The sequence below is a fragment of the Lepisosteus oculatus genome, chromosome 2 (genome assembly GCF_040954835.1).
Source record: "Lepisosteus oculatus isolate fLepOcu1 chromosome 2, fLepOcu1.hap2, whole genome shotgun sequence".
Lineage (NCBI taxonomy): Eukaryota > Metazoa > Chordata > Actinopteri > Semionotiformes > Lepisosteidae > Lepisosteus > Lepisosteus oculatus.
The window spans coordinates 5,192,771-5,218,986 of NC_090697.1; the positions used below are offsets into that span (position 1 = coordinate 5,192,771).

At 45.2% G+C, this 26,216-nt stretch overlaps 1 protein-coding gene across 1 annotated transcript; it reads left to right on the top strand.

The window, feature by feature from the left end:
- The first annotated feature begins 8,814 nt into the window (after positions 1 to 8,814).
- On the top strand, positions 8,815 to 19,956 carry rpf2 (ribosome production factor 2 homolog). Its single transcript, XM_006626241.3, has 10 exons — positions 8,815 to 8,926; positions 10,231 to 10,363; positions 13,168 to 13,205; positions 13,433 to 13,472; positions 14,302 to 14,383; positions 14,471 to 14,547; positions 16,240 to 16,339; positions 17,536 to 17,638; positions 18,459 to 18,603; positions 19,414 to 19,956. Exons 1-10 carry the CDS (start codon positions 8,904 to 8,906, stop codon positions 19,588 to 19,590), a joined length of 918 nt encoding a protein of 305 aa, XP_006626304.1. The 5' UTR covers positions 8,815 to 8,903; the 3' UTR covers positions 19,591 to 19,956.
- The last annotated feature ends 6,260 nt before the right edge of the window (positions 19,957 to 26,216 follow it).

Below are 26,216 nucleotides of genomic sequence, written 5' to 3' on the forward strand. Positions count from 1 at the left end.
AGAAGATTTAGGAAGCTTAAAATTGCTTCTGGGAGGGCCAGGTGTCACCTAATTTTTGTTCCAACCTTAGATGTGTAGTTAAGTCTATTTGTAGCCGATTTACTCAAAATGGTACCCTTGGAACTTCTTGGGTCCAGCTTGAAGTACTGATAGTTTAGACCCATGTGTGACTGAGAAACCAGGTTGTACAAAAACCATTAGACCATAGGACTGCAGTCGAGTTGGAGTTGCACAGGGTGATATGGCTAAGCAGCTACCACACACATGGGCCCTGATCATCACAGGTTTATAGTTCAGCTGTATATTTTTATGTCTACTTTTTTCTTTTTGTACCTGTAAGTCAATAGAGGATTTCGGCCTTTTTTGACTAATGGCGCTTTGGTGCCTAGGCACATTTGTCCTTTATCAGCTTCTTAACATTTAGTGCGTTACAGGATCTAAATCCCACGCTATTAAACAAAACACTGCCTCATGAAATCTGTAACAAGTGGTGATTTACTTCATCCCAGATCTGGATAGTTGTTTTGATTCATCCTAGAACTTAACCAGGTTGGCTTGTAGGGGATGCAGACGTGCCAAGGAAGTGTTATTCGAAGCTGATGCACTAACATGATCCAGACAGAGCTGGACAATACCTTGCTTGAATCATCCAGTGTGCCTCCCATTGTGTTACAGTAGGGATTTCTGGTCATAAGGCGAGACCGTCAGCTGATTGTGTGGCTCCCCCGACACTACCCTGCAGGACTGAATGAAAGTAATGATTCAGACTCTTTGCTTAATGAGTTGGTTGTCCAGCAATGCATTTTCTTTCTGAGAACAATATATCTACCTTTTCTGTACAGAAATTGGTAGCCAGACAATAGACGCGCACCAATCTGAGCGTGCCAGGGTCATCCCGGATTATTCTGCATATAACTGTTGCATAAACTGCCGTTTTATTAATTTTATTGTGAATGGACGTTCTGCAGTGAATTGGTCCAAAATGTGACTCCGTTGCAGTTTTTGGAGCAGCATCAATGCCCTTTGTTCAGTGACTGAAAGATCTGTGACACTGTGGTGTTTGTGACTACTCGTGCTGTGTTGTGAGCTGCATTCTGTTCCTCCTGTATGCGTTAACGTGCTAAATCTTCCTATTAATGTTTATATAGGCGGTGATTCTTCCTAAAGTTTATAGGGTGGGTCATCATGAAAATGGGTCAATTTTGAACTTTTACTTCTGTTCCTAGAAACTTGGAAGGTACTGTAATTCGCAGCTTGTGTATACTGTAGTGCTTAAAGCAAGTCATGGAACGCTAAAATTCTGGAATATAGGTGTAAAAGTGATTCAAAGAGCACACACAGTGCTCCTGTTCCTGCTGCCAGAGACACTGTCTGAACTCATTGACAGGTCTTAAGCCTCTCTAGAAATTCAGTTTTTACACTGAAGAACACATCCCAGCAGTATTTTCAGCATTTGCAGATGAATATAAGGTTTTTGAGTGTCTCGTTGGGATTGACTTGCAGGATCTCTGAAAACCCCTAAAAGCAATTCAAAATAAGGACAGAAAGTCCAGTGTTTTGTTGAGCATCTCCAAATTTTAAATAACTTATCCTCAATTTCAGTTCAAAGGACCACCTGTAGCTTAAGCAAGGACCAAGCACTGTTTCCACTGAAAGCCTCCGATCGTTGAGCAGTGCAGTTGGCTTGTATGTGGGGTTGCTATGTTAAAGGACCAGCATAGGGAGGTCCTTGCTGTGAGCTTTATCTCAAGTTTGTTTCCAGTAGCGGTCACTTTGGAACAGGAGCTCTGTGTGTAAACCAGAGGGATATAAGCGTGTGCACACTTCCACAAACGTGATCTGTTTGATTTGCTGAATGGTTAGGTAGATTTTGACTTCAGAACTTTATGCAGATTCAGAGTTGTTGTTTTTTTATATGAAAACCACTGAACCATTTTTCACTTCCAAGAGTTTTTTTTTTTTTTACTGGAAAAAAGGAAATGTGATGCCTGTTGGAAGGGGTGCGTTTTCAATGCGGACCAATTTTTTTTTCTTGTTCTGTAACTTTTTTTTTTACACTAAGGATTTCAAATGACCTGGGGAATGTTTAACGCAAAAATTGAGCGGTGGCGGTCAAGAATGCTCAAGGGTTCAGTTCTTTTTCCCCACAAGGAAAAAGAATCCATCGACGTGGTTCGGTAGTTTCTCGATGCCCTGTTGTGGCTTTTCAGGGGAAGGGAGTTTGACAGGCCTCTCGTGGCGAGCCGAGGACTGGGCGCTCATCTGGGAGAATCGGGATGTTCCGAAGGGAAGCTTTGGCGTTTTCTTTTCTTGCTCTTCTTTGGTTGGTCAGGATGTGCTCAAATATATCTGTACCATGAGCTTTATGCTTTAATAAACAAGATTGCTCTTTCCATGTGTGTTTTCTTTAAAGACGTTAAGAGGCCTCAAGTGTCGCAGTGTTTTCTCCAGCTGTGTAACTATCTGACAGACTTTCAACGGGATTTTGCTCTGAGTGCAGAGTAGAAGGGTGCAAGTGCAGCACAAATGTGGAGTTTACAAGTAATACACCTTTATGGAGTCGTTCAAGACCACTTCAAATGAATGCATAATGCAAACTGGGCTTTACTCTAATTCGTTATAGTGCAGCCGTTGCGCAGAAACAAAGCACTTTTCTAGATGAGTGGTACAGTAAACCCACATTAATGTGAAACTTATGATTTTGGATTGTATTAAGGGGGTGTTAGGTGTCTTTCATAAGATACAAATTCATATGTTCAGTCTGTGTTATTATTGTAAGATAAGTGGGTGTCATTAAGTCAGACAATTAACAGGTCATCTTGAATATTCGGAGATGATTTCCAGTAAGCCTGACTCACCTCTTTGAGTGGCAGATGTTGAGAGGAATGAGTGAAACCTTTTTTCACACGGTACTTAGTCACCGGCAGGTGAAGTTGGATGCATACCAGTTCAGACTAATTTGCATGACAGGTGAAGGGGTGCACTGATTATATTGAATGTAAGTGAATCATTATGACTTCCCTTGTCGGGTTCAAAATGCACGGAATGAAGTAGCAAGTTCTCAAGTTAATTTGTTAGGGAGGTAAGTCAGTCCACACACTGTTCAGGCAATGGGCTGTGGTCAGGAAGGGTGTATTATTACTGCTCTTTGTTCTGTCACTTAACCATTATTCAAGAGATTTTTCAGAGCTCAAAAGATGACCTTTGCATCTCTGGTTTACAATGTAGCTAGATCCTGACAGCATGCAACTACCACCCAGAAAGTATTTTGTACGTTTCAACAAAGAGAAAACATCCTGCATTATTTTAATGTTCCAACTAATACTCCCTTGTATAGCAATTATTTTGCCTACAGCTATACAGTATAGTTGCCTGCATTAAGAATATCAACGTGTGTATTAACACCCACTGAATATCTCCTACATGTGTAGACTGGCGAGGAAACAAAATGGCTGGGGTATCATAGTGTTGATGCAGGTGTGTGTTCACGTAACCACATAAACTTTCTCCATTAACACTCTTTATTTTGCATCTGTAATGTAATCCCAGGTATAAACATAGTTACATGATCTCCCAGGTGCAAATTGCTCCAGTGCAGTTCTAATGATACAGATGTCTAAAGAAACTAGCCACTCCACATGTAACCTTTCGGCCAAATACAGTGATTGTATTCTGTCTTATTCTGAACTTGTTATACATTTGTCATTAATTACGTGAAAACTGCACTTTCTGGGGTTTTAGTACTACCAACAACTACTAAGAGAAGGTTTAGATACTCCCAAGAAGTATGTTACTTTATTGACACTTATGTGGTCAGGCAGTTTTTCTTTCCAGTGCAGGTTGTACAGTGAAGCCATGGTGAGAGACAATTTGTGCATGAATGCCAGCATAAATGTACTGTACAGAAAGAATAGTTTTAATGCAAACTCCAGTATTGTGGTGTAAGGTAGTATTCTTGACCATGTGGCTTTGCCATGCAAAATGTCCCATTGTACTGGGAACGTGGAGTACATTTGAAGTCATTTCATAATGACATTATGGTGGGGTGGCTCTGTGGCTGGAAGGTTGCCAGTTCATATCCCGCGGCCGGCAGAGGAATCCTACTCCGCTGGGCCCCTGAGCAAGGCCCTTCACCCCAACTGCTCCAGGGGTGCTGTATAAATGGCTGACCCTGTGCTCTGACCCCCAGCTTCTCTCCCTGTCTGTGTGTCTCTCATTCATGCTTAAATACTAAAACAATGCCCATGTTTTAGTATTTAAGCATTTCCCCATTACTGCAGGGAATGTCCAGTATTTATTCTACATACAACATTCACATTTAGCAGATTTTGTCCATTTAATCTGAAGCCCGTTAAAAAACGAGAGCTTACTGCACAGTGCATAGTGTGTTTATTGGACAACCCTAATGTGGCAGTGTGAGGTCCCCAGCAGTTTATCCTTTTCACCAAAGAACTGAGATTCAACTGCTCACTCATATTCATGTGCCTGTCAGACAGGTGCTTAATTACTCAGTGGTGTGACTCACTCTGATTAATAGACAAAACATACTTGGGCATCGCAGGAATGCTGGTGACGTGTTGTAGCCATGGGATATTTCACTGTACTTCCAGGCTTGATTACTTCTCCGTAGCTCATAGTTTCATAGCTGTCCTTACTTTTCCAGTTTTTTGGTACTCCAAAAAAAAATAACTCACATTTTCACAAACATACCAGGGTACCCCAGCCACCCTCTGTGGGTGCCTGCCTTTTCAAGAGATAAAAGGTGAATTACCAACAGGTCCAGAAACACAAGAACTTCAAGCAAAAAAAGAAGAAATCAAAGTGACAACACCGATATTGTAAACTACGAATTTATAATCTGATCTTGAATTGTATTGCCATTTTGATTACTGGGCCACATCTTGTTCATATTGTGATTAATGACGCTTTTAATTAGGTAGACATTATAATGAGGGTAAGCTGGAGGTAGCCCAGTATCCCAATCTCCAGGAACAAAGGAGCAACTGTTATTATAGATGTACACACATATTATATACAGTGCCCTTCAAACGCATTGGCACGGCAAAGTGAAAACTTGTTTTTTTTTTTTACAGGAATGTAATTAATATTTGCGATCATCCATTCTCAGCATTTTATTTTGGTGGGTAAGTCCGTGCATTTTGTCTGATCATATTAGAACAGTTAAGAGCAAAAACCCACTCTGTGACCAGGCTTAGTGAACACTTGGAGCGCGCGAAAGCTAGTATCGAGTTGCAGGTGCCCTTTGACGTCTGTAACCCCGAGCTCAACCCGAGGTGTTCTGCTGCAGCTGCTTTGGAGTCCTTACCCATTCTTGGCTTGTTCTGACTTTCGCTTTGTTTTCCCTTTGACGTGGAAAATGCACACGCATTTGAATTTAAATCTGGAGATTCACTTTGTCAGGTCTTTAAGATTTTGCTCTTTTTCCACCTGATCGACTCTGGTGGTTGCACTGGCCTTCAGTCCTGGGTCACATTCATGCTGCCCGGATCGTTGCTTTCGACCTCATCAGACAAAATGGTTCCGCACAGCTCGGGGGTCATTTCCCTGCCGTCGTCATTCGTTTTATCATCGTTACTGGCGAGTGGGACAGTCCCGACAGCAGCTGTGCCCACTGCCCGTCGAGGAAGGGCTTGATCTAACACCGCTGCTGCTACATGGCCGTCACGATTCCCGGTAGACGCTGTGCGCCGAGTCTGCTCCTCAGCTGAATGGCTCACTCTCCAGGGACAAACCATTCCGCCCCACCTGGTAGTCGAGCTCGCCTTTTTATTCACACCCTCGGTACATCAACTGGGAGTTTATTAAGGCATAGAAAAGGCAGGTGCTCCATGAATGCCCCCCCGCACACACACACACAAAACGTAAAACATAACGAGGTTCTTTTTGAAACCAGCTCTCGTCCGTTTTTCCATTAGCCTTTAAGGACATCTAGTGGCAAGCTTGACAATTGTGTGTATTTGATGCCCGGACTTGCACAATTAGAAACAAAGGGATAGGGGTAAGTGTACGGATATAAGGAAATACACAGAAACACGACCAGCGTATGAAAGATAGTTCAGTTGTAAAGTTTTCATACCCGATTTCATACATATTGACACACGTCTGAAACACACACAGCCGAAACGTGGTGTTACTTTTCTTTACCTTTTGGCACGGAATGAACCGTCACCTGATCCTTATGATGGAGAACGTAGATCACAGTTTTTAATTCCGTAGCCTATCCGTCCATTCATTCATCTTCTGATCGCCTTAGCCATACAGGAGCTGAAGCCTATCCCAGCAAGCAACGGGCCCAAGGCCGGACACACCTGGGGCCTCACACCAGTCCATCACAGGGCAGACAGACACTCCCACCAGCGCCAGTTCTCCCAGAAGCCAAATAACCTCCCAGCATGTCTTAGGACTGGGGTGGGGGGGAAACCGGAGCCCCGGTGACACCCACGTGAACTTCTAGTACAAAATTGAGCCGAGGGTCACGGCCGTGCGCTCAGGCGATCAGATCCCTGTTAGGACACTCTCTTTCACCTGCATAACCTTCGAGCTGCCAGAGAGCAGGGCTCTGGAGACTTGCGCAAGCAGCATTTTCGGTTTTTGCCTTTTTTTCTAGGTATCTGCTGATAAATAACTCATTTTGTCTGTTAAAAAAAAAACTATTTTACCGTGTGAGTTCGCAATAAAAATACTGTTTGGAAAAAAAGATGTGCAAGTGTCATTTGTAATCCAGAAACATTTGAAAGGGTCTTTGAATACTTCTGCAAGATACGATTTTTATTGTCCCCTGAGGGATTTGTTTTATGGACACCCAGCACTCATTTAAATCTATTTCTTTAAATAGAGTCCAAAAAAAGAGAAGAAAAGAAAAGAAAAACATCGCACATTATACTATTACAAAAAATAAGAAAAACACTGCACATCATTCTGTTGCACAGTAAAGTGTAACACATAACAACAACATGTAACATTTAATAATAATAATAATTGCTTACATTTATAGAGCACTTTTCTGGACACTCCACTCAAAGCGCTTTACAGGTAATGGGGATCCCCTCCACCACCACCAATGTGCAGCCCCACCTGGTGATGCGACAGCAGCCATAGTGCACCAGTACTCTCCCCACACACCAGCTCTCAGTGGGGAGGAGAACAGAGTAATGAAGCCAATTTATAGATGGGGATTATTATGAGGCCATGATTGATAAAGGCCGATGGGAAATTTGGCCAGGACGCCGGGGTGACACCCCTACTCTTTTCGAGACACACCCTGGGATTTTTAATGACCACAGAGAGTCAGGACCTCGGTTTTACGTCTCATCCGAAGGACGGCGCCTGTTTACAGTATAGTGTCCCCATCACTATACTGGGGCATTAGGACCCACACAGACCACAGGGTGAGCGCCCCCTGCTGGCCCCACTTACACCTCTTCCAGCAGCAGCCTTAGTTTTTCCCAGGAGGTCTCCCATCCAGGTACTGACCAGGCTCACACCTGCTGGGATTCAGTGGGCTGCCAGTTGTGAGTTGCAGGGTGACATTTATAACACAAGGCACTGTATACTACTCATTCTACACGCCCTAATCTTACAGTCTACACATAACTTGCAGCTTTACAATAAGACTTTCTGCAGATAAAAGCCCAGGAATCTCTCTCAAGTCAGTAGCTGGATGGGAGACCTCCTGGCTGCCAGTTGTGAGTTGCAGGGTGATATGGCTGCTGGCTTGCAGGGTGATATGGCTGCTGGTTATTAGTTGAGAATGGACACAAGGCACTGTATACTACTCATTCTATACGCTCTAATCTTACAGTCTACACATAACGTGCAGCTTTACAATAAGACTTTCTGCAGATAAAAGCCCAGGAATCTCTCTCAATCTCTCTCAATACTACACATCATGAGAACAGCCCTACTGGAAGACACAAGACAGAATATACCAAGGAACCCAGAGAAAACCCACACAAACTCATTATATGGGTGCAGCCATATCACCCTGCGGCTCACAACTGGCAGCCCACTGAAGCCCAGCAGGTGTGAGCCTGGTCAGTAGCTGGATGGGAGACCTCCTGGGAAAGACTAAGGTTGCTGCTGGAGGTGTTAGTATGGCCAGCAGGGGGCGCTCATCCTGTGGTCTGTGTGGGTCCTAATGCCCCAGTATAGTGATTGGGACACTATACTGTAAACAGGCGCCGTCCTTCGGATGAGACGTAAAACCGAGGTCCTGACTCTCTGTGGTCATTAAAAATCCCAGGGTGTTTCTCGAAAAGAGTAGGGGTGTAACCCTGGTGTCCTGGCCAAATTTCCCATTGGCCCTTACCAATCATGGCCTCCTAATAATCTCCATCTGTGAACTGGCTTTATTACTCTGCTCTCCTCCCCACTGAGAGCTGGTGTGTGGGGAGAGTACTGGTGCACTATGGCTGCCGTCGCATCATCCAGGTGGGGCTGCACACTGGTGGTGGTGGAGGGGATCCCCATTATCTGTAAAGCGCTTTGAGTGGAGTGTCCAGAAAAGCGCTATATAAGTGTAAGCAATTATTATTATTATTATTATTATTATTAATTAACTCCACACAGATCCCCAGTTCCCCAGGGCCCCAGCGCTGCGAGGTAGCGATGCTGAACACTGCGCCACTAAGCTGCCCAAGAGCCATAGCAAATAGTAATAAATGACCACCGAGCCACCCTCGCAGCTCCTCGTTTGAGTATACTAGTAGATAAGAAAGTGGAAGGGGAGAGTGTGTACGCTTTCACACGTGTTTATGCCATGAGAGGAAATTGCGTAACAAAGGGGGTGGGTCTAACTGAATACTGTTTCCTGTGTTAGATTCACGTGGAGAGACGGCGTTTTCCTCAAGCGTCTGTGAGTTTTATCGATTAAGGTCGTGAAAATGACACAGCTGGATGCCGTAGTGTAAGTTACCAAACATTTTACGATGATGTGTTTGTTTTAATATTATTAGAGAAGCAACCGCACGAGTATTTTTAGTTTAACACGTGGAAGCTTGTAGCGTATTTTGTGAAACGTGCATAGGAAACTGTAGTGAACTATGATCAGTGTTTGAGAATGTAGTTTTTCATTTTTGCGACAGTGCGTTAAAATATGGATTCATTACCTTGGAAAAATGAAATATTCCGATGAATGGTATTTGTGTTTGGTGGGTATGCAGGCGGTTAACTTATTCAGTCTATGTGTTAAGTCACACCTTCTTTAAGGTTTGATTAGATTCCAGTGAAATACCTGAAATTTGTATTGTAAATATAATAATGCAGGACCTAGTTCTTGTCAGGTTAACACTGGCGTATCTATACGGGGGGTTAAGTTATTGGTGAGTATTACTGTAAATCTTGGTAACGCCAAAGAGACAGTTCGTCCACACAAGGTGTTTTTCAGCATCTGGGCTGTTTAATTAAGGATCGATTCAGTAACTTATTGCATTGGTTCAAAGTCCTCTAATGGCATGAAATAGAAGTTCCAGGGTTGAATACGTTCGGTCTAAACCTCTGGAAACAGCCCAGATGCACTTGGGTACTGTCCCCACAAAGTGAGTATTCTTGGGTGCATAGAGGCCGAGGTGCTGTTTTTCAGGCTTAACTTGAAGAATAAAATTGTTATTTTTTTCCCATACTGCTATGATTTCTTTCACTCTAATCGTTTTTAGATATTCAGCTGCTAAAAACTTTGCAGTATCTCAGTGACTAAAACCAAAAAGTCCCCAATTAGAAGCATAGTTGTACAGATTATTAATGTATATTTGGTATTTTTAAAATCCTTGGAAGGACATGTTTCCGAACGAACTCTTTAACTGCTGAATTCCTCTGTGATATTTGAATTTAGAGGCTCGAAGGGCCCTTTTTTAAAAAAAAAAAGTTTATTGTACTCTCGGTGTTTTAGGTTTAACAAGGTAAATCCTAGTAAAACCACACCTTGTTTCCAATAATATGGGTGTGAGAAATAGCAAGGTGGCTGTCAGAGGAAGACCTGTAACTTGTTACAGAGGAAAACAGACAGAAAGGCCATGTGTGTAATTAAAATATATGGCAGTATGGGATGTGGAGTTGCCTTTTTCGCAGAATACCAGCTACAGTAGGTTTTGGCTGGGTACGTTTCCACAAGCTTTTCACCTCCCCAATTAGAAGTGTCCTTGTCAGTGTTTGTAGCTTTTTGCATCTTGATCAATTCTCTTGCTTCACAAGACCTTTGTTTTGAATCTGCAGAAAACCCAAAACAAAGCGATCGAAGAGGTTTCTCCAGAGCCGGGAGCCCAAGCTCACTGAAAATGAGAAGAGTGCGATGCTCATCAAAGGGGGGAACACCAGTGAAACTGTCACCCAGGCTCTGAAGGACCTTGTGAGTGTCGTTTCTCTCCGATGATCCCTGTAAGCGGTTGCGTGTGTGTAGGATCCCAAGGCGCTTGACACAGCAGGGGACACACTTCATCCACGGTAGACCTGCTGGAGAAGTGAGATCGTTATCGCCAGTTTATTTAGGGAGCAAGCCCAGAGTGACATTTAGCCACAACACCAGGGTAACACTCAAACTCGTTTTTAAAAGTGCCATAGGGTCTTTTCCGAGCAAGTTACCAGAACCGTGGTTTGACATCTAATCCGAAGGAATGGATATTACAGCACAGCGTCCATGATCAATGATATGTCCTGCGTACTCTCTGCGTCACCCCAACCCCCACCAGAAACGTGGTGTAGGATTTAAGATTCCAAAATATGAGTAGAGGAGTTTTTTTTGCCATATTTACACCACGTACATTGGAATTCTTATTGGTGCGATCTCTCGGGATGTGCACAGTACAGCAGACAACACCACAGAATGTAGACTGTACTTTACAAACTTAATAAGTAATACAACCAGAATGATAAATATGTTGTGGGATTGTAAATATGTAGTAGTGAGAGACAAAAAAAACATGGTCGACTATGCAAATAGTGCAGATGTGTATTGACTCTGAGGCACTGCAGATAGCTGTTGAGGATGTGCACTCAGTAGGGTAGAAGCTGTTCTTGAGTCTAGTGGCCTGTGCTTTAACAGTGTGGCACCGCTGGCCAGAGAGCAGGGGTGGCTGGGATCCTGAAGGATGGATTTGGTGATTGGGCCTTATTGTGACAGTGGATGATCTCACCGATTGATGGTAAATCACATCTTATGATCCTCTGTGCTGTTGCCACAGCCCTTTGTAGTGCATCTCTGTCATGAGTGGTAGTACAGCTGTACCATGAAAATATAAGGGTATGGCATAAACTGGACACTTCTTTGTCCAAAAAACTGGATATAAAGCTGTTTTTTAAAACTCCCAGGACATAAACAGTGTGTATTTCTTTCAGTATTCAAATGTTTTATTATAAACCTTTTCCTGAAATTTGTCTGGAACTCATTTAATCTGCAAATCATTTGTTAATGAGTCCACATTAGGATTTTTGAACATTTGAATAGCTTTTGCTTAAAAACGATCTGGGAGAGATGCCCGGAAGGATTTTTGCTGTGTGCTGATGCACAGTGGAAATGCATCAGTTCTAACGGATTCAATCAAATATTTTAAGCGTGCAAATAAAACAATCACAGCACTCGAGTGAAAACCCATCAAAATACATCTGTATGTTGCATCTTAACACAGTCCTGCCAGCACTGATTTTTGGCATACCATACCACTTTTGCTGTGCCTCTGCAGTCAGCTGGCAAAGCTGATCCAGAGGCCCGATTAGATTGAGCAACATAAGCACCCGCACACTGCTTGCCCAGGTCGCTGCACGAGCTGTGGGCCTGAGCTTCGTCCAGGGCAGAACGGCATTCCTGAGTCATTCCACTGCAACTCTGTTGCCTCCATCTTGCCTGGTCTTCAACCGCTGAAGGCAGGGATTTTGTCTCTCGGCTGTCGGCGTTTCTTCTGAACGTCAGCAGGCAGATCCTTTTTGTCCTGGCAGTTTATTACAGCTGTCCCGTTTATATGCAGGCTACTTTTCTCATGCTGCAGTCGGAGATCGTGACAGGACTGGTGAATCTTCCTGTCCTCGGGTCTGCCAGTTACACAGCCTGTTTGCTGCTTTCTCTGGACTGGACAGCTTAATTTCCCGACAGGACATCGGCACGTCATCTGTGCACTTTCTCACCACGAGACCACCCTCCCTTATTCCAATCCTAAATGAACCATAAGAAAGGTTTCAAAAGAGAGCAGGCCATTCCACCCATCAGGACTGTTTTGTATCTAGTAGTAAATGAATCAGAGGGGCCAGGGTGTAGACTCCACAACACGGCTGGGTAGTTTTTCCACACTGCCACAGGCGGACTCGGACATAGAAAAGGCATCAGGTTTGTTCTTGCACCAGTTGAAATGATTGATAGATAAGATTTTATTGATCCCGAAGGGAAATTGATGTTACAGCAGCCCGAGACGAGCAAAAAAGACAGACATCAGAATTGGCGAAACATAAGAATGTACAGTAATACAAAATAAATATGAAATACAGTAAATTAAAATAAATACATAGGTGTGTGCACAATATGATGATAGTCACTGTAAAAACAGTAAAATATGTGCAAAATGTGCGTAGGTTTATACAGACTGATTGTCCCCAAAAAAAAAGTACAATGGAGCAACATGCTGTCCATAGACGAGCAAATGAAGGGCTAACAGTCCTAGACTAGGGCAGCGTTATACACCCTGACAGCCACCGGGAGGAAAGACCTGCGGAAACGTTCCCTTGAACACCACAAAAACTGGGTAGTTTTTCCACACTGCCGCAAGCGTACTCAGACATAGAATAGAATAGAAATGCTGTGTGCACAAGGTCCTTAATCAGCTAATTTTGTCGATTTTGTCGATTTGTACCCCACATGGCTGCCAGTCACTGAGCGTCTGTCGTTCTTTATAAGATCACACCTTCACAAGGAGCAGCGCTGCTCAAAATGTTATCTGCTCAGTATTTCAAATGAAAGCATCTTGATGCCTGTGCCCCGTGAGCTGTTGAAGTGTTTAAACCATCGTGTTTTCATCGTGCATCAGTGTGTTAACACGAGAACGGCACCAGTTGGTCTGAAGTGTGAGCAGAGACCACATGGGGGACATTTCTACTTTCAGAGCAATGCGTCTTTTTTAAAACCATAAAAAATGACTTGTGGTAAAAAATCGTTCTTCTTTTTTTCAGTATTCCCTGAAGAAACCAAATGCTGTTACTTACAAAAAGTAAGTATAAGTAACATTTTCAAGAGCTGCATTGTTAAAAAAGAACTACTACTTTGCTTTCCGTGCTGGTAATTTTTAAATTGATGCATTTTATGTTTTAATTTCTCTTTTAATCAAATCTTTAATCTAGTTCTTGTACGCATTTAGTAAAGTTAAATCTTTCCAACAATGAGGAACCATGAAGAAATGTGTGTGTTTGTTTAAAATGGGACTCTTTCATTTTTCAGAAAGAATATAACCAGACCCTTCGAGGACCAAACATCCATCGTAAGCAGCTCTCAGCTCTTTTGCTTCTTTTCACTCAGTGTAGCACTCTGTCCTCTAATGCAAACTTTTCCATCGAGGGCACAAGGCAAATCCATTGGACAAAACAATATTTCACTTCGAGATTAAACAGGTGTTGCTCTGTAGAGGAAAAACACATCTACACACAGAGCTCTTGGGCACAGGACAGGGGTTGAGCTTGAGTGCCTTGAGGTTTACCATTTTCTCCATGTGTTTAATACCCAGGAGGGGGGTTCAGATCCTCTGCTGGACTCTTTCACAGGTCTGCCTCTTAGGTGTGACCCACCCGTTCCGGTGCTGTACATTTGCCTGCGATGGGATTGGGAAGTTTATACTGTCAGATGAGTTTAGAAGATACTCCATTCTTACTCAGGGACATAACATGCACTTAAAATTAATTAAAAGCTTTTCTGCAGCATGGGGGCACTGCAATTCAGCGTTGCTGCATCATAGTGTTGGGGCTCTGGGTGCAGTTCCTGGGGTGCTGTCTGTACAGCATGTTCTCCCCATGTTTGCGGGGGTTTCCTTTGGGTGCTCCTGACTCATCCAGCAGCCCAAAGACATGCTGGTTGGTTAGCTGACATCTGGGGAAACTGTCCGTGATGTGAGTGTGTGTGTGCGCGCCCTGTGATCGACTGGCATCCCACCCAGGGTGTAACCCGCCTTGTGGCCGTTGCTTCCTGGGATAGGCTCCGACTGCCCTGTAATCCAGAGTTGAACGAAGTGGTTAGAAAATGGATTGATGGAATTAAGTATTTAACTCCCCCAGATTGCTTTTAAACTGGCTGTACTATTTGATTTGACCTTGCAGGAGTTCTTCTCAAAGAAGTCGGACTGCTCTTTGTTTGTATTTGGCTCCCACAATAAGAAACGGCCCCACAACCTCGTATTTGGTACGTATGCATCTTCCTACCACAGAAAGACCAAAACTGCAAGGCCAAAAGTGATCTGAAAAAGTGATTGTTCTTTACCAATTGCAGGGCGCATGTTCGATTTCCATGTGCTGGACATGATTGAGCTGGGAATTGAGAAGTTCGTGCCTTTGAAAGACTTCAAGGTAATGCGATCTTACAGGGCTAAAAGTAAATATTTAAGATGGAGCTTCTCTTGGGTGAAACCCAGCAACATGCAGCGTATTTCAAAATGCAGTAACAGCCAGACCCCCTCTTCCTCTGTCGCAGACGTGGAAATATTTTTTTTTGTCAGTGTGTAACCATGGAGATAATGAGAGTTTAGTCTTGATAGATACAAGGAAACTAAAACAAGTCATGATTAAAAGAAAAAGGAAGTTGGATTCAACGGTCAATTACGGCCACTGCTTGTTGGTTTACTTTTCAGTAGCTCGTGTGTCATTTGCCAGTAATTTGAGTTGTACCCTCCAAGGTTGGACTGCCCCCCCCAAAGTGCGTTTTTCTTGTCTTGCCTCATGGCTGTTGTACCATGACCAATTACAGGGGAGAACGAGGCAGGCAGACCCCTCCCCTCTGCCCACCTTTGAGCCAATGGTCTTCTCGGATATCGGCGGCCACTCCGCCTCCTGCGGGTGTTTCAGAGCTGATTGGTGGAGAGGCGTGTCTGTCACTGACGTGCCTGCAAGCACCTGGGGTGCCACAGGGCTCACTGAGAGCCAAGACAGCCGTGGCCACCTAATCGCACTCCACCTCCAGCAGAGCTCGGACAATTGTGCGTCGCAGTTGCCGGGTGACAAGACCCAGGCTCGAACCCGTGATCGTGTAAATTAGCCATATTAGCCAGCAGCCATATCACCCTGCAACTCACAACTGGCAACCCACTGAAGCTAAGCAGGTGTGAGCCTGGTCAGTACCTGGATGGGAGACCTCCTGGGAAAAACTAAGGTTGCTGCTGGAAGAGGTGTTAGTGGAGCCAGCAGGGGGCGCTCACCCTGCGGTCCATGTGGGTCCTAATGCCCCAGTGTAGTGACGGGGACACTAATACTGTAAACAGGCGCTGTCCTTCGGATGAGACGTAAAACCGAGGTCCTGACTCTCTGTGGTCATTAAAAATCCCAGGGTGTTTCTCGAAAAGAGTAGGGGTGTAACCCCGGCATCCTGGCCAAATTTCCCCATCGGCTGTTATCAATCATGGCCTCCTAACAATCCCCCTCTGTGAATTGGCTTCATTACTCTGCTCTCCTCCCCACTGAGAGCTGATGTGTGGTGAGCGTTCTGGCGCACTATGGCTGCCGTCGCATCATCCAGGTGGGGCTGCACATTGGTGGTGGTGGAGGGGAGTCCCCATTACCTGTAAAGCGCTTTGAGTGGAGTGTCCAGAAAAAGCACTATATAAGTGTAAGCAATTATTATTATTATTAAATTAACCTATTGGAATCTGAGCCCCCCTGTTCTTGAGTGCCTCCGCATCTGAGTTTGCTCAATGATCTCCCTTGATTAGATTTGCTCAGCGAAATGTTTCGTTTCCTCCCCCTGACCAGACTCGAGATTTTAACGGAGATGAATTCCGCCTGTGTTTTTCCTTCAGTTATATATGGCTTCTTGGTATTTGCCTGTTTTGATCTTTTGTGTGTGCGTGTAACTAAATTGAAAAACGAAAACGTTACAGTGGTGAGTGTTTTCTCACCTACCACGAACGCCGAGGAAGGCCCCAAGAAAGGCAGGGGCTTTGCCTTCCTTTTTAAATGGTGGGTTGAGGAAGGCCGGGGATGGGTCTTCATTTCTGTGTGCCGTGATGGTTCAGATCTCTGACCGTGCCTCTTGTCTTGAAACCTCAGAACAGTAAGTTCCCTGAAGGGACGAAGCCGCTGTTGGTCTTTGCCGGCGAAGCCTTTGACCTCAGTAATGAGCACAGACGTCTGAAGAGTCTTCTAACAGGTACGATGAACCTTCGCGATGAGCGAAGCCCGCTGTAGTGGTTTGCCCGACAGGAAGGACTTCTCCAACGCTGATGTTAGTGGCTCGTGTACTAGTTGGTTGTCGGAAACCTTGTTTTTCTCAATCTGAAATAGCCAGTTGTTGATGATCTGTTACCTTTGAACCTTTATTAGATTCCAAGCAGCAAGGCCAGGAGCAGAGCTACATTATAAGAGCCACACCCTGTGTCCTCTTTGTCACCCTGTGTACAAGCGTTAGAATGCATTCTCTGTGAAATGGGACACTCCTGCACTCACTTACCTATGTATGACATGTTTTGGATGATTGTTGGATGTGTTTTGTAAATGTCCTACGAATAACCTCTTGTTTCTTTATCTAGTGTTAAGAACGTGTAATGCTTAATATCGGTCTCTTTTGCGCTAATACTTTGTAATCAAGAACTTTTACCCACCTAGGCCACATTCACCAAAACAAGTTTTACCACCAGTGCATTTTCAAATTTGCTAGTTCTATACATTTTTTGTATTGTTTATGAGCACAGACGTCTAATGTTCTGCCACGTTCCCCACATTTAGAAGAGACAATAGCATGTGGGCCCCCTGCCTTTTTTGCTTTTGGAGGTAGGCCGCCTGCACAAGGTGGTGGTCCCAGTCCCAGCTTGAAGACGTTCAGGCAGGACGAGGTAACTTGCTGTAGCAGGGCAGCGTCAGGCTCTTTCCTGGGATGGACAGAAAGATCTGCCCTACAGGGCGATCGTCGGCAAGCAGAGAGGATGCAGTATCAGTTACAGTTCTCAATGTCTGAAGTCGTACTAGTGATCGAAGGTCTCCCTATCGCCTGTCCTTTATAGCAGACAATTCCATTACCGGTAAAAACATCTACAGGGAAGCCCCGTGGCCCGTAGGAGAGCAGTAGACGTCCTGTCAATATTCTTCATTCATCACTTACTTTCTGCTTCCACAGCTGTGTATAAAGAACGTCTGCCTCAGGGCACTGAAGCCGTTTTCTCTCAGGGCCATTCATTCTGTCCTTCTAGCTTGGCATTGAGGTGTGTCGGTAAAGGACCACCAGTGTGCAGGTGCAGGGAAGACAGAGGTGGGGGGCAGCGGGATGAACTGATCGAGTTTATCACTGGATGGGTGTAGGGCTTGAGAGACGCAGTTATCATTCTTCTGACCGGACGGTGTCTTGCTCAGATTTCTTCCGCGGGCCGACGGTGCCCTGTGTGCGCTTGGCGGGGCTGGAGCACGTCCTTCACTTCACGGCACTGGATGGGAAGATCTTCCTGAGGAGCTACAAGTAAGGTCCCCGAGCTTGAAGACCTCCCGCAGGGCTCACGCGCCGGGCCCAGTCATCGCGTACGCGCGTCTACTCCGCGGGCACCTTCGGCCTCAGTCATGCGGCCCTTGAGTGTGTTCTCCGCGGTCGGAGGACCGGCCTGAGAACTGACTGCTCTGTGTTAGGATTTCAGCTCGGAAGCGTACTGCTGTTCAGATTACTTGACAGAAAACGTGAATTGAGACACTTCACAGGAAATGTGAATTGATAAGTAAGACTGGATTTTTTTAAACTTAAAACCTTAACTCTCTCAAATGAACGTTTAAGTTATTGCTAATTGTTTTTCCAGCCATGATTACTGATTAAACATTTTTCAGACATGGTCTGGCCTTAAACTGCTGCTTCGGGTGGAAGTCGGTGTAAATTGTTTAGGAATATTTCCAGTGAAATATGAATTCCACTGGGAAAATGTTCTGATGTCCTTTTCTATTTAGGTTATTGTGGGGCTTCATTATTTCCATTTTTTTTTCACCATCACATTTGCTGGCTTGGAATAACAGACTAGCTAAACAAACACGGGGGATTTTTGTTTTTCAGCTGGCTGTATAGTCCTCCACCTTCAGCCATAATAATGATTTTATCCTTACAATTACTGCTAAAAGAATATAATTTTCTCTTCAGAGTTCTGTGAGAACCTTGGTATCTCTGTTTGACTGCAGTCTGTCCTTCTGGGATGCAGAAGGCTATTTTGAAATTTGTCCTGAACTCTTTGCTCTTTAGTTGAGGAAATTAGACTCCCGGCCCCAGTGCAATGTTAGCACCTTGTTCTTGTTCGGTGTAGGGTGCTGTTGAAGAAATCAGGGTGCCGGACTCCGAGGATAGAGCTGGAGGAGATAGGTCCCTCCTTTGACTTTGTGTTGCGGAGGACACATCTGGCGTCTGATGACCTCTACAAGACTGCACACAAACAGCCCAAGGCCCTGAAGGTACAAGCACAACAGTCTGTGTCTGTGACAGTTCTGCTACTTTGCCAATGCTTTGGTTGGTGTAAATCGAATGGTAGTTGGGGAATACCATGCGTAATTTAAAATATTGTAAATGTTTGTGGCTTAACACAAGCAGTCAAGAGATGTTGGTATTATACTGTCTACCCAAAGAAGATAGAATAAATTGTTCATAACCATCCATCCACTTTCCAACCACCTCATCCTATTCAGGGTCACGTGAGACCCAGAGCCCATCCTGGCACACAGCGGGGCTGGACACCAGTCCCTCGCAGGGCACACACGGGCACAGACAGACACGCACACTCACACCAGCGCCAGTTTATCTAGAAGCCTATTAACCCCCCACCATGTCTTTGGGCTGAGGGAGGAAACCCATGAGAACACGGGGAGAGCATGCAGACTCCACACAGACAGCCACAGGGGACTCGAACCCAGGGCCTCAACACTGCGAGACAGCAATGCTAATCACTGTCCCACCAAGCAGCACCATATCATTTACACAACTTGCTTTAAATATTTGACATTTTAGTTTTATTTCACTTTCTCCTGCTCCTAGGTTTTCTTTCTTGAGTGGTCTACCTTTCTGCCACTGTGTAACTCTTCTATGCTCTTCTAAGTCAGTTTGCATCTGCGGGTTTAGCTATATGGGAGAACTTCAGATGCATGTCAAGGCAGTGGGACAGCAAAGAGGTTCCAGATCTGGTCTAATACAGTTGCCGTTGGCGGTTCTCCCAGACTCGCCTTCCCACGGAGGTGGGATACTAATACTCCGGCTTTTTCCCGTTCCAGGCTAAGAAGAAGAAGAATATCTCCCATGATGCCTTTGGCACCAGGTTTGGCCGGCTGCACATGCAGAAGCAGGACCTGGGCAAGCTGCAGACCCGCAAGATGAAGGGCTTGAGGAAGAGGAGAGGAGGAGACGCGGAGCGGGGGCCCAGCGCTGCCAAAAAAGCCAGGACGCCTTAACTGAGGGTCCTCGGGCGCACAACTTCTCTGTGACTCGCTTGCACGTTTTACCCCTGGCGAACGCGATTGACCCAATCATTGCGGGAAACTGAGATATTGATCCCGCTGATCAGCCCAGTGAGCAGCTGACTGTTTTGGTTCTTTAAGGTATTTATGAATCCAAATAGTGGATGACTGATTTGCTGAGTATCTTTTCCGACTATGGACCTGTTCTACATGAGCCAGATTCATACAGATTTACTTGGGTGTGTAGAAGGGTTTTACATGATGTTTAACAATCCCAGTTGAGAGACTGTGGATAGATGAAAGTGTACTCAGTGAGAGAGGCTGATGTCATATTCGGGTTATTAAAATACTTCGGAGAAATCGCCTCTCCTTGTATTCGTTTTGATGACAATTTTTGTAACTGGTTTGTAACTGGCCTTTTTCCCTCCAGAAAGCGGTTTTATTATTCTAAGTCTATTGTAATAGTCACCTGAGGAGATCTTGTGCAGTACAACACCAGACATCTTTCCCACATGTTCTGCGTTTTTCACAACTTCTCTTCTCTGGCATCATTGATCAGAAACTGCACTCTTTCAGTTAAATATTGCCCGCGCCGGGGTGAAGCTTTTGCCTCGGAGGATTCTTATGCCGTTCCTGTGTTGGAGGGGACGCAGTTACTGTAAGCGCAGCACCACCTGGGTGGTACCAAGCCGGTTGCCCGACTACCAGACATAATTAGGAACAGAAGTCAGACATTACTTCACCGGCTTGATTAACAGAGGACTTGAGCTAGCAACACTGAGCAAGACCGGGGTGGAATTTAGCCAGGTCGCAAGAGTTAACACCCGGTATCCGCTGCCACCATGTGGGACATTGCTGTGAAACGTCTGTGAGAACAGCGCCATCTTCTGGTCCAGCAGCAGCACTTCACAGCAGGTCTCCCATCCACCCTAGTGCTGTCCAGGTCCAGCCTTGCTTGGCTTATGACGTCTGCTGGCGTCGGCCTGAGGTGGTGGGGCTGTTCTCATTAAGTGCAGTCTTGAGCAGTCCCCGGGGACTGCAGATACTTTTCATTACCCAGATGGCATTATTAAATTACCCTTCTTAACGATCAGCATGGTAAGGAATGAGGTAAACGCTGATTAATTTCACATATGTTTGGAGTTTTATTATACTTGCAAATGAAAGTAGCATTCTCGAGGAAAATGTCAATATTACAATAACCAAAATCCAAACAAAAATCCACGTGCAGTAGTTTACAGTTGCTAAATATGGGCATATATAATAGGGAACAATTGCACAAACAGTTCTGATATTTTATGGTAATTTCGCGGCTCAACCGGAAGAGGTCTTAGGTCTGTGATCCCGGGTTCGAGTCTGGGACACGTCACTAAGCGGCCGAGCCAAGCTGAGGGTGGGCTGGGTTCAGGCGCTGTGGTGCTGCCTGTGATATGCCATATGGAAAGGAGCAGGTACAGGTTTATTCCACAGCCGAAATGTTGTCTCTTTTCTTTTCCTTTCAGCCTGGAATAAACCTTTACTTAGTTCCAGTAGGGAGCTGCGTCAGCATGCGTAGGCTGCAGAGGAACGGGTAAAGGTTTATTCCCTGCTGAAAAGAGAAGACAAGAAACACAACGTTTCGGCTGCTGAGCCTTCTTAAACCTTTACTTGTGCCTTGGCAGCCTACGCACGCTGACGCAGCTCCCTACTCGAACCTCTTCCAGTAGGAAAAGACCAGGGGTCTGGGTTTGGGCAGTCAGAGGTGTCGGCCTGCGCTTCCTCCTTCTCCTTGTTGCTGTGAGCCGAGGCGTGGTAAAACACGCAATGGGTGGGCCCGATCAGGTGGGTGTAATCATAATAATTTATTATTCTAATGTAAAGAAAACTAATGTGGCTCTGGCACAGGCATGGTAAAGAGTTTACAAATACTTCTTGTTCCGTAAACGGACTCTGCTTTGTGGTCTTTTTCCTGTCATAAACTAAAGGGCGCAGTAAATTCACGTCACCATTTCAATATGGAAATATTTTTTAAAAGACACACAAACTGGGATACAACCTATCAGCCAGACAGTTCTTAATATTTCTGAATCTTTTCATTCAGAACTTCACCTTCCGTTCCGCCGTGGGGTGAGCCTGGCAGGGGAAATTCAGCGAGCTTGTTCGGTGCACTGTGGTGACAGAAACTGAACACAAACGTCTACAAAACTATTGCACGCTCATTGTCTTGGTTTAAATGACACTCTTTTTACATACCCACACATTGGTCATGTTTCTGCTTGAGGAGGCTATAATAGAAACTGCTTGAACACCCAGACTCTTTCCGCGCACGGCTTCACCCATGTCAGTCTTCCACCCTGGCCAGGAGAATCCAGTGGCTGATGGGTTTTGCTCCAGTCAGGTCCTTCATCACCAGTGCTACTTGGTGCCTGTAACTGATCTGCATACTGGTTTAGGCTGTGTTTCTCTACTCAGTCCTTGATTTAAAAAAATCCTACTGTGCCTTATTTCTATCAGTAACAGCACACAGAACATAATACACTCTTCACCTTGCTAATTAAGAACTTATACCAGTGGAAACAGCTCTCTCAGACAGCTCTCCCGGTGAAGCAGAGTTTCTACGTCTGCGTGAGTCTGACTGGTTATGTTCCAGCTCGCACACCTGAGTGAGAGGAGTCCTGAAACTCCTGAATTAGCATGCCAATCGCAAGTCTCCTTCGCTTTTTAAAGAGCTGAAAGCAAACTTATAAAAAGACCTCACACCTATCCCTTTTCTAACCACTTTATGCAGTACAGGGTTGCAGGGGAGCCGGAGCCTGACTGGACACAGTCCACTGCAGGACACAGACACTCACTCACACCAGGGGCACTTTTCCCAGAAGCCAATTAACCCACCAGCACGTCTTCAGACTCCTGCAGCCCTGAATTGAAAGAAGCAGTCAGGAAATGGGTGGAGGGACAGATGTCTTTGGACTGTGACTGTGCTCAACCCCACAGACAGCAACTAGGTCAAGAATTGAACCAGGGCCCCAGCACTGCTAACCAGTGTGTCACGGAGCTGCCCAATAGCCATGAGAAATTGACATAAATTAGCCTGTGAAAGAACAAATAACATTGCTGGAACAAACGCCAAAAGACAGAGTGGTTACTTAAGATCAGGACTGAGTCACACGGTCCCATATGAAAAAACCACAGTGTCCTGGGGCCACCCACACCTGCTGGTTCTCACTGCAGCAAAATCCTTAACTGGGTGGGACCTTTGCAAATGTTTTTGTTCTGCTCAGAGGTTGGAGATCTTAAATTACTTAGGAAATGCAGAGGAAAAAAGGCAACTGAACACAAAGAGTTCAAATTAAACCCATTATCGGGTCTTTTAAACTTTTAAATATTTAATTAGGTAGACCAAAATCCAGTGTTTAGGTCTCTAGGACAAGCAATGGGAATCCCTGTATTAGAGGTTTCTTAATATTTCTTTACCGAGATTATCCTTTGACGCACAGTAATTACAAGTAGTTGTATGTAAACTAACACTAGGTGTCGCTACAGATCAATTTACTGTTCGTCGTAAAAGGTGCCTTTCAGTGCCATTGGTGGTAGCGTTCCTGTGTTGCTCCGTATTAATATAAAACATTAATATAATAACTAGCGATGTTTTACTGCTCGTTAATATGAAGCGTTCACTCACAGAAATTGAAGTATTAACGGCATTTAGTGTAGTCTCCAATTTTACCGGCGGCCGTGTTTCATGACGCAAAACTCATACGTATTCAAATACGCTTTGATTAAATATAATACTTTCAATATAACCCGTATAATGTTTAAATATGAGTTTATTCGGATCTATACAGCTTGAGAGCTGTAGTAGGACTAAACGCTTTTTTGGTTTGCGGAATGAATGTGTTTGCGGTATGCGTAGCAAACACCTCCCCACGTTTTCAGAAACTGGCGCTCAGTAATGAAAAGTCACGCTCAAACCAGCTTACACGGGTCATGCTTGTTGTTCTGGTGATGGTTGTTTGGATGATTAATTTAGCTGGTTGCTGCTTTTGCCCAAAGCACCTTAGAATTGTGCCAGACTCTCCGGCTGGGCATTTGACTTGAATGAATCGCATTTCTCGAAGTAACAGTTTGTCCATACTGCAGTAAGCCACGACAGCTCCAAAAGCTTGTTATAGCCCTAGAACAGGACAGAAAGGGTCAGAGTCACACGAAACACCACCTTTAAACTGGGGCAAAACATCCATTACTGGTGAGGGCCACACAAGCTAACTAACCAGTGCTTTTTGCAGAAAACCCCCTGCCCCTCAACCCACCAGCCTTATAAATGACACATATTATTCAGTATGGTGAATTTATACAGGGTGTATCAATTAAATAGAGTAGAAAATGCAGCAGGAAATATATATATATATATTTTTAATTTTCCAAAGAATAACTTCGGTAATTTGTTGCTCAGAGTAAAAAAATGATCAAGATTTTTATGATGTCTTTTTACATTTATTTTGGAGTGCATCCCTGAATTTTCTGTTATATTGTCGTTGCCAGTTGTTTTCACGTTCAGGAGAATCGTGGCTGAACTTGTTCACTTGATTCAAGACCGTACAGGAAGATAAAAAAAAAAGTTGGGACTACCTCACAATATGAGTAGAGAAATTAAGATAAACAGGACAATAATAAATTGCAGTAAAGGAAACAAGGTAATGGAAACCAGTCCTTTCAGCAGTTTACAGTAATAACATTAAGCAAATCATATTAATGTTTCAGGGGGCAGAGTGCTGGCTCTGTGGCTCAGGATCTGCGCCTGTGGCTGGATGATGGCTGGTTCAAATCCCACGGCCGGCAGAGGAATCCTACTGCGTTGGGCCCCTGAGCAAGGCCCTTAACTCCAGCTGCTCCAGGGGTGCCGTATAAATGGCTGACCCTGCGCTCTGACCCCCAGCTTCTCTCTCCCTGTCTGGGTGTCTCCTGGAGAGTGAGCTGGGGAATGCGAAAAGACAAATTCCTAATGCGAGAAATTGTATAGGGCCAATAAAGTGATGATATGATAATTCACCATATTACTGGAGTAGCCATATTTCATGTAGTGCTAATACATTTCAATACATAAAACATTTTGATTGCTGTTTATCGTGCATATCATGGTGATATAATTGCCCCTGATTTATCATACTTTTACCACGATTTCACTAATTGATTACTCCACGGCACCACCGTGCTTTGACACCACATGTTCCAAAGTACAAAACCCGAGTTTTCCTCAGTTTAGATTTGTTCAACAAAAGAGCAGGGTGCCGGACAGAGTCAGTATTATTCCGGGGCGAGTTACGATGTAGACAAAGTGGAGTCACAAAGGGAAACAACAGATCTGATGACACTCGGGGGCGGTAAAATAAATCAATAACATTCCAAAAAGGCTGGCGCACAGCAATATTGGGAGTGAAACGCAAGTGTCACACAAAATGGACACGACGACAAAACGTGAAGTAGGAGCAGCACTTTAAAAGCGCACAGAGAGAGAGAGTGGATATGAGGCAGCAGGGAAGACAAGCTCTTGGAGCAGCATGGGCTCCATGCTTGCAGAGAATAGGTGCAGCAGACTAACTGCATGACCGCAGCCAGAGGAAAAGGCATCGGCGCGGCGCGGGGAGGAAGTGCCGGTGAGCTCCGGGCTCCGGGTGCTGTGTGGACTGAAAGTGGTGCTCACATCCTGCAGGTGAGGAGGCCAGGCCAGGGGCAGCTCTAGGCAATGAAGGGGTTCGGGGGGGGGAGGCAGAAGAGGAGATGGGGGGGGTGGAGAGATGAGACTTGATGCGGACAGGAATGACGGGGGGGAGACGGCTGTAGGCAAGTGGAAAAAAACTGGGGTTTGGATGGGAGGTGCAAGGCAACAGAGGCTCAGTGGAGGGGCTGGCGCTGGCAGCAATGGGTTGGGATGAGCACAACAAACGCAAAAAAGGGGTTCGAGTAGGAGGCCGGTGCTGTCGGGGACAGTAGACTAGACCCAGTCGTCTGGCTCGGAGAGGGCCAGAGACCGGGACCAGAGACCCTGCTTGGCAGCGCTGTAGGGACTGGGCCAAATCGCCCTGTTCGGATCTGCATTCGGCGAAGAAGAGGGCAGAGCCAGCGGCAGGAACGTGGGGGGGGAGGCTCGGAGAGGGAGGGCAGAGGAGCGACGCCGTGGGGGTGGGGTGGGGAAATCCAGGAGGAAAGAGACTGGGAAGAGAAAAGGAGGAAAAGGAAGTGGGGACTATGAGGCACTAAACTGAAGATGGTGGCGGGGCACCAAGGAAGAGCCAGCAGTAGTAAAAAAAAAACAGAACGAAAGATTGGAAGATTTTCAGTCTGAACAGAGGAACATAAGAAGGAGGTGCAGTGGCTCTGTGGCTCAGGATCTGCGCCTGTGGCTGGAAGGTTTCTGGTTTGTATCCCGCAGCCGGCAGAGGAATCCTACTCCTTTGGGCCCCTGAGCAAGGCCCTTCACCCCAACTGCTCCAGGGGCGCTGTACAATGGCTGACCCTGTGCTCTGACCCCCAACTTCTCTCCCTGTCCGTGTGTCTCATGGAGAGCAGGCTGGGGTATGGGGACTTCATCAATTCTTTGACTTGTATCAGGTCTCCTCATCCTCTTCTCTGCTGAAGACTAG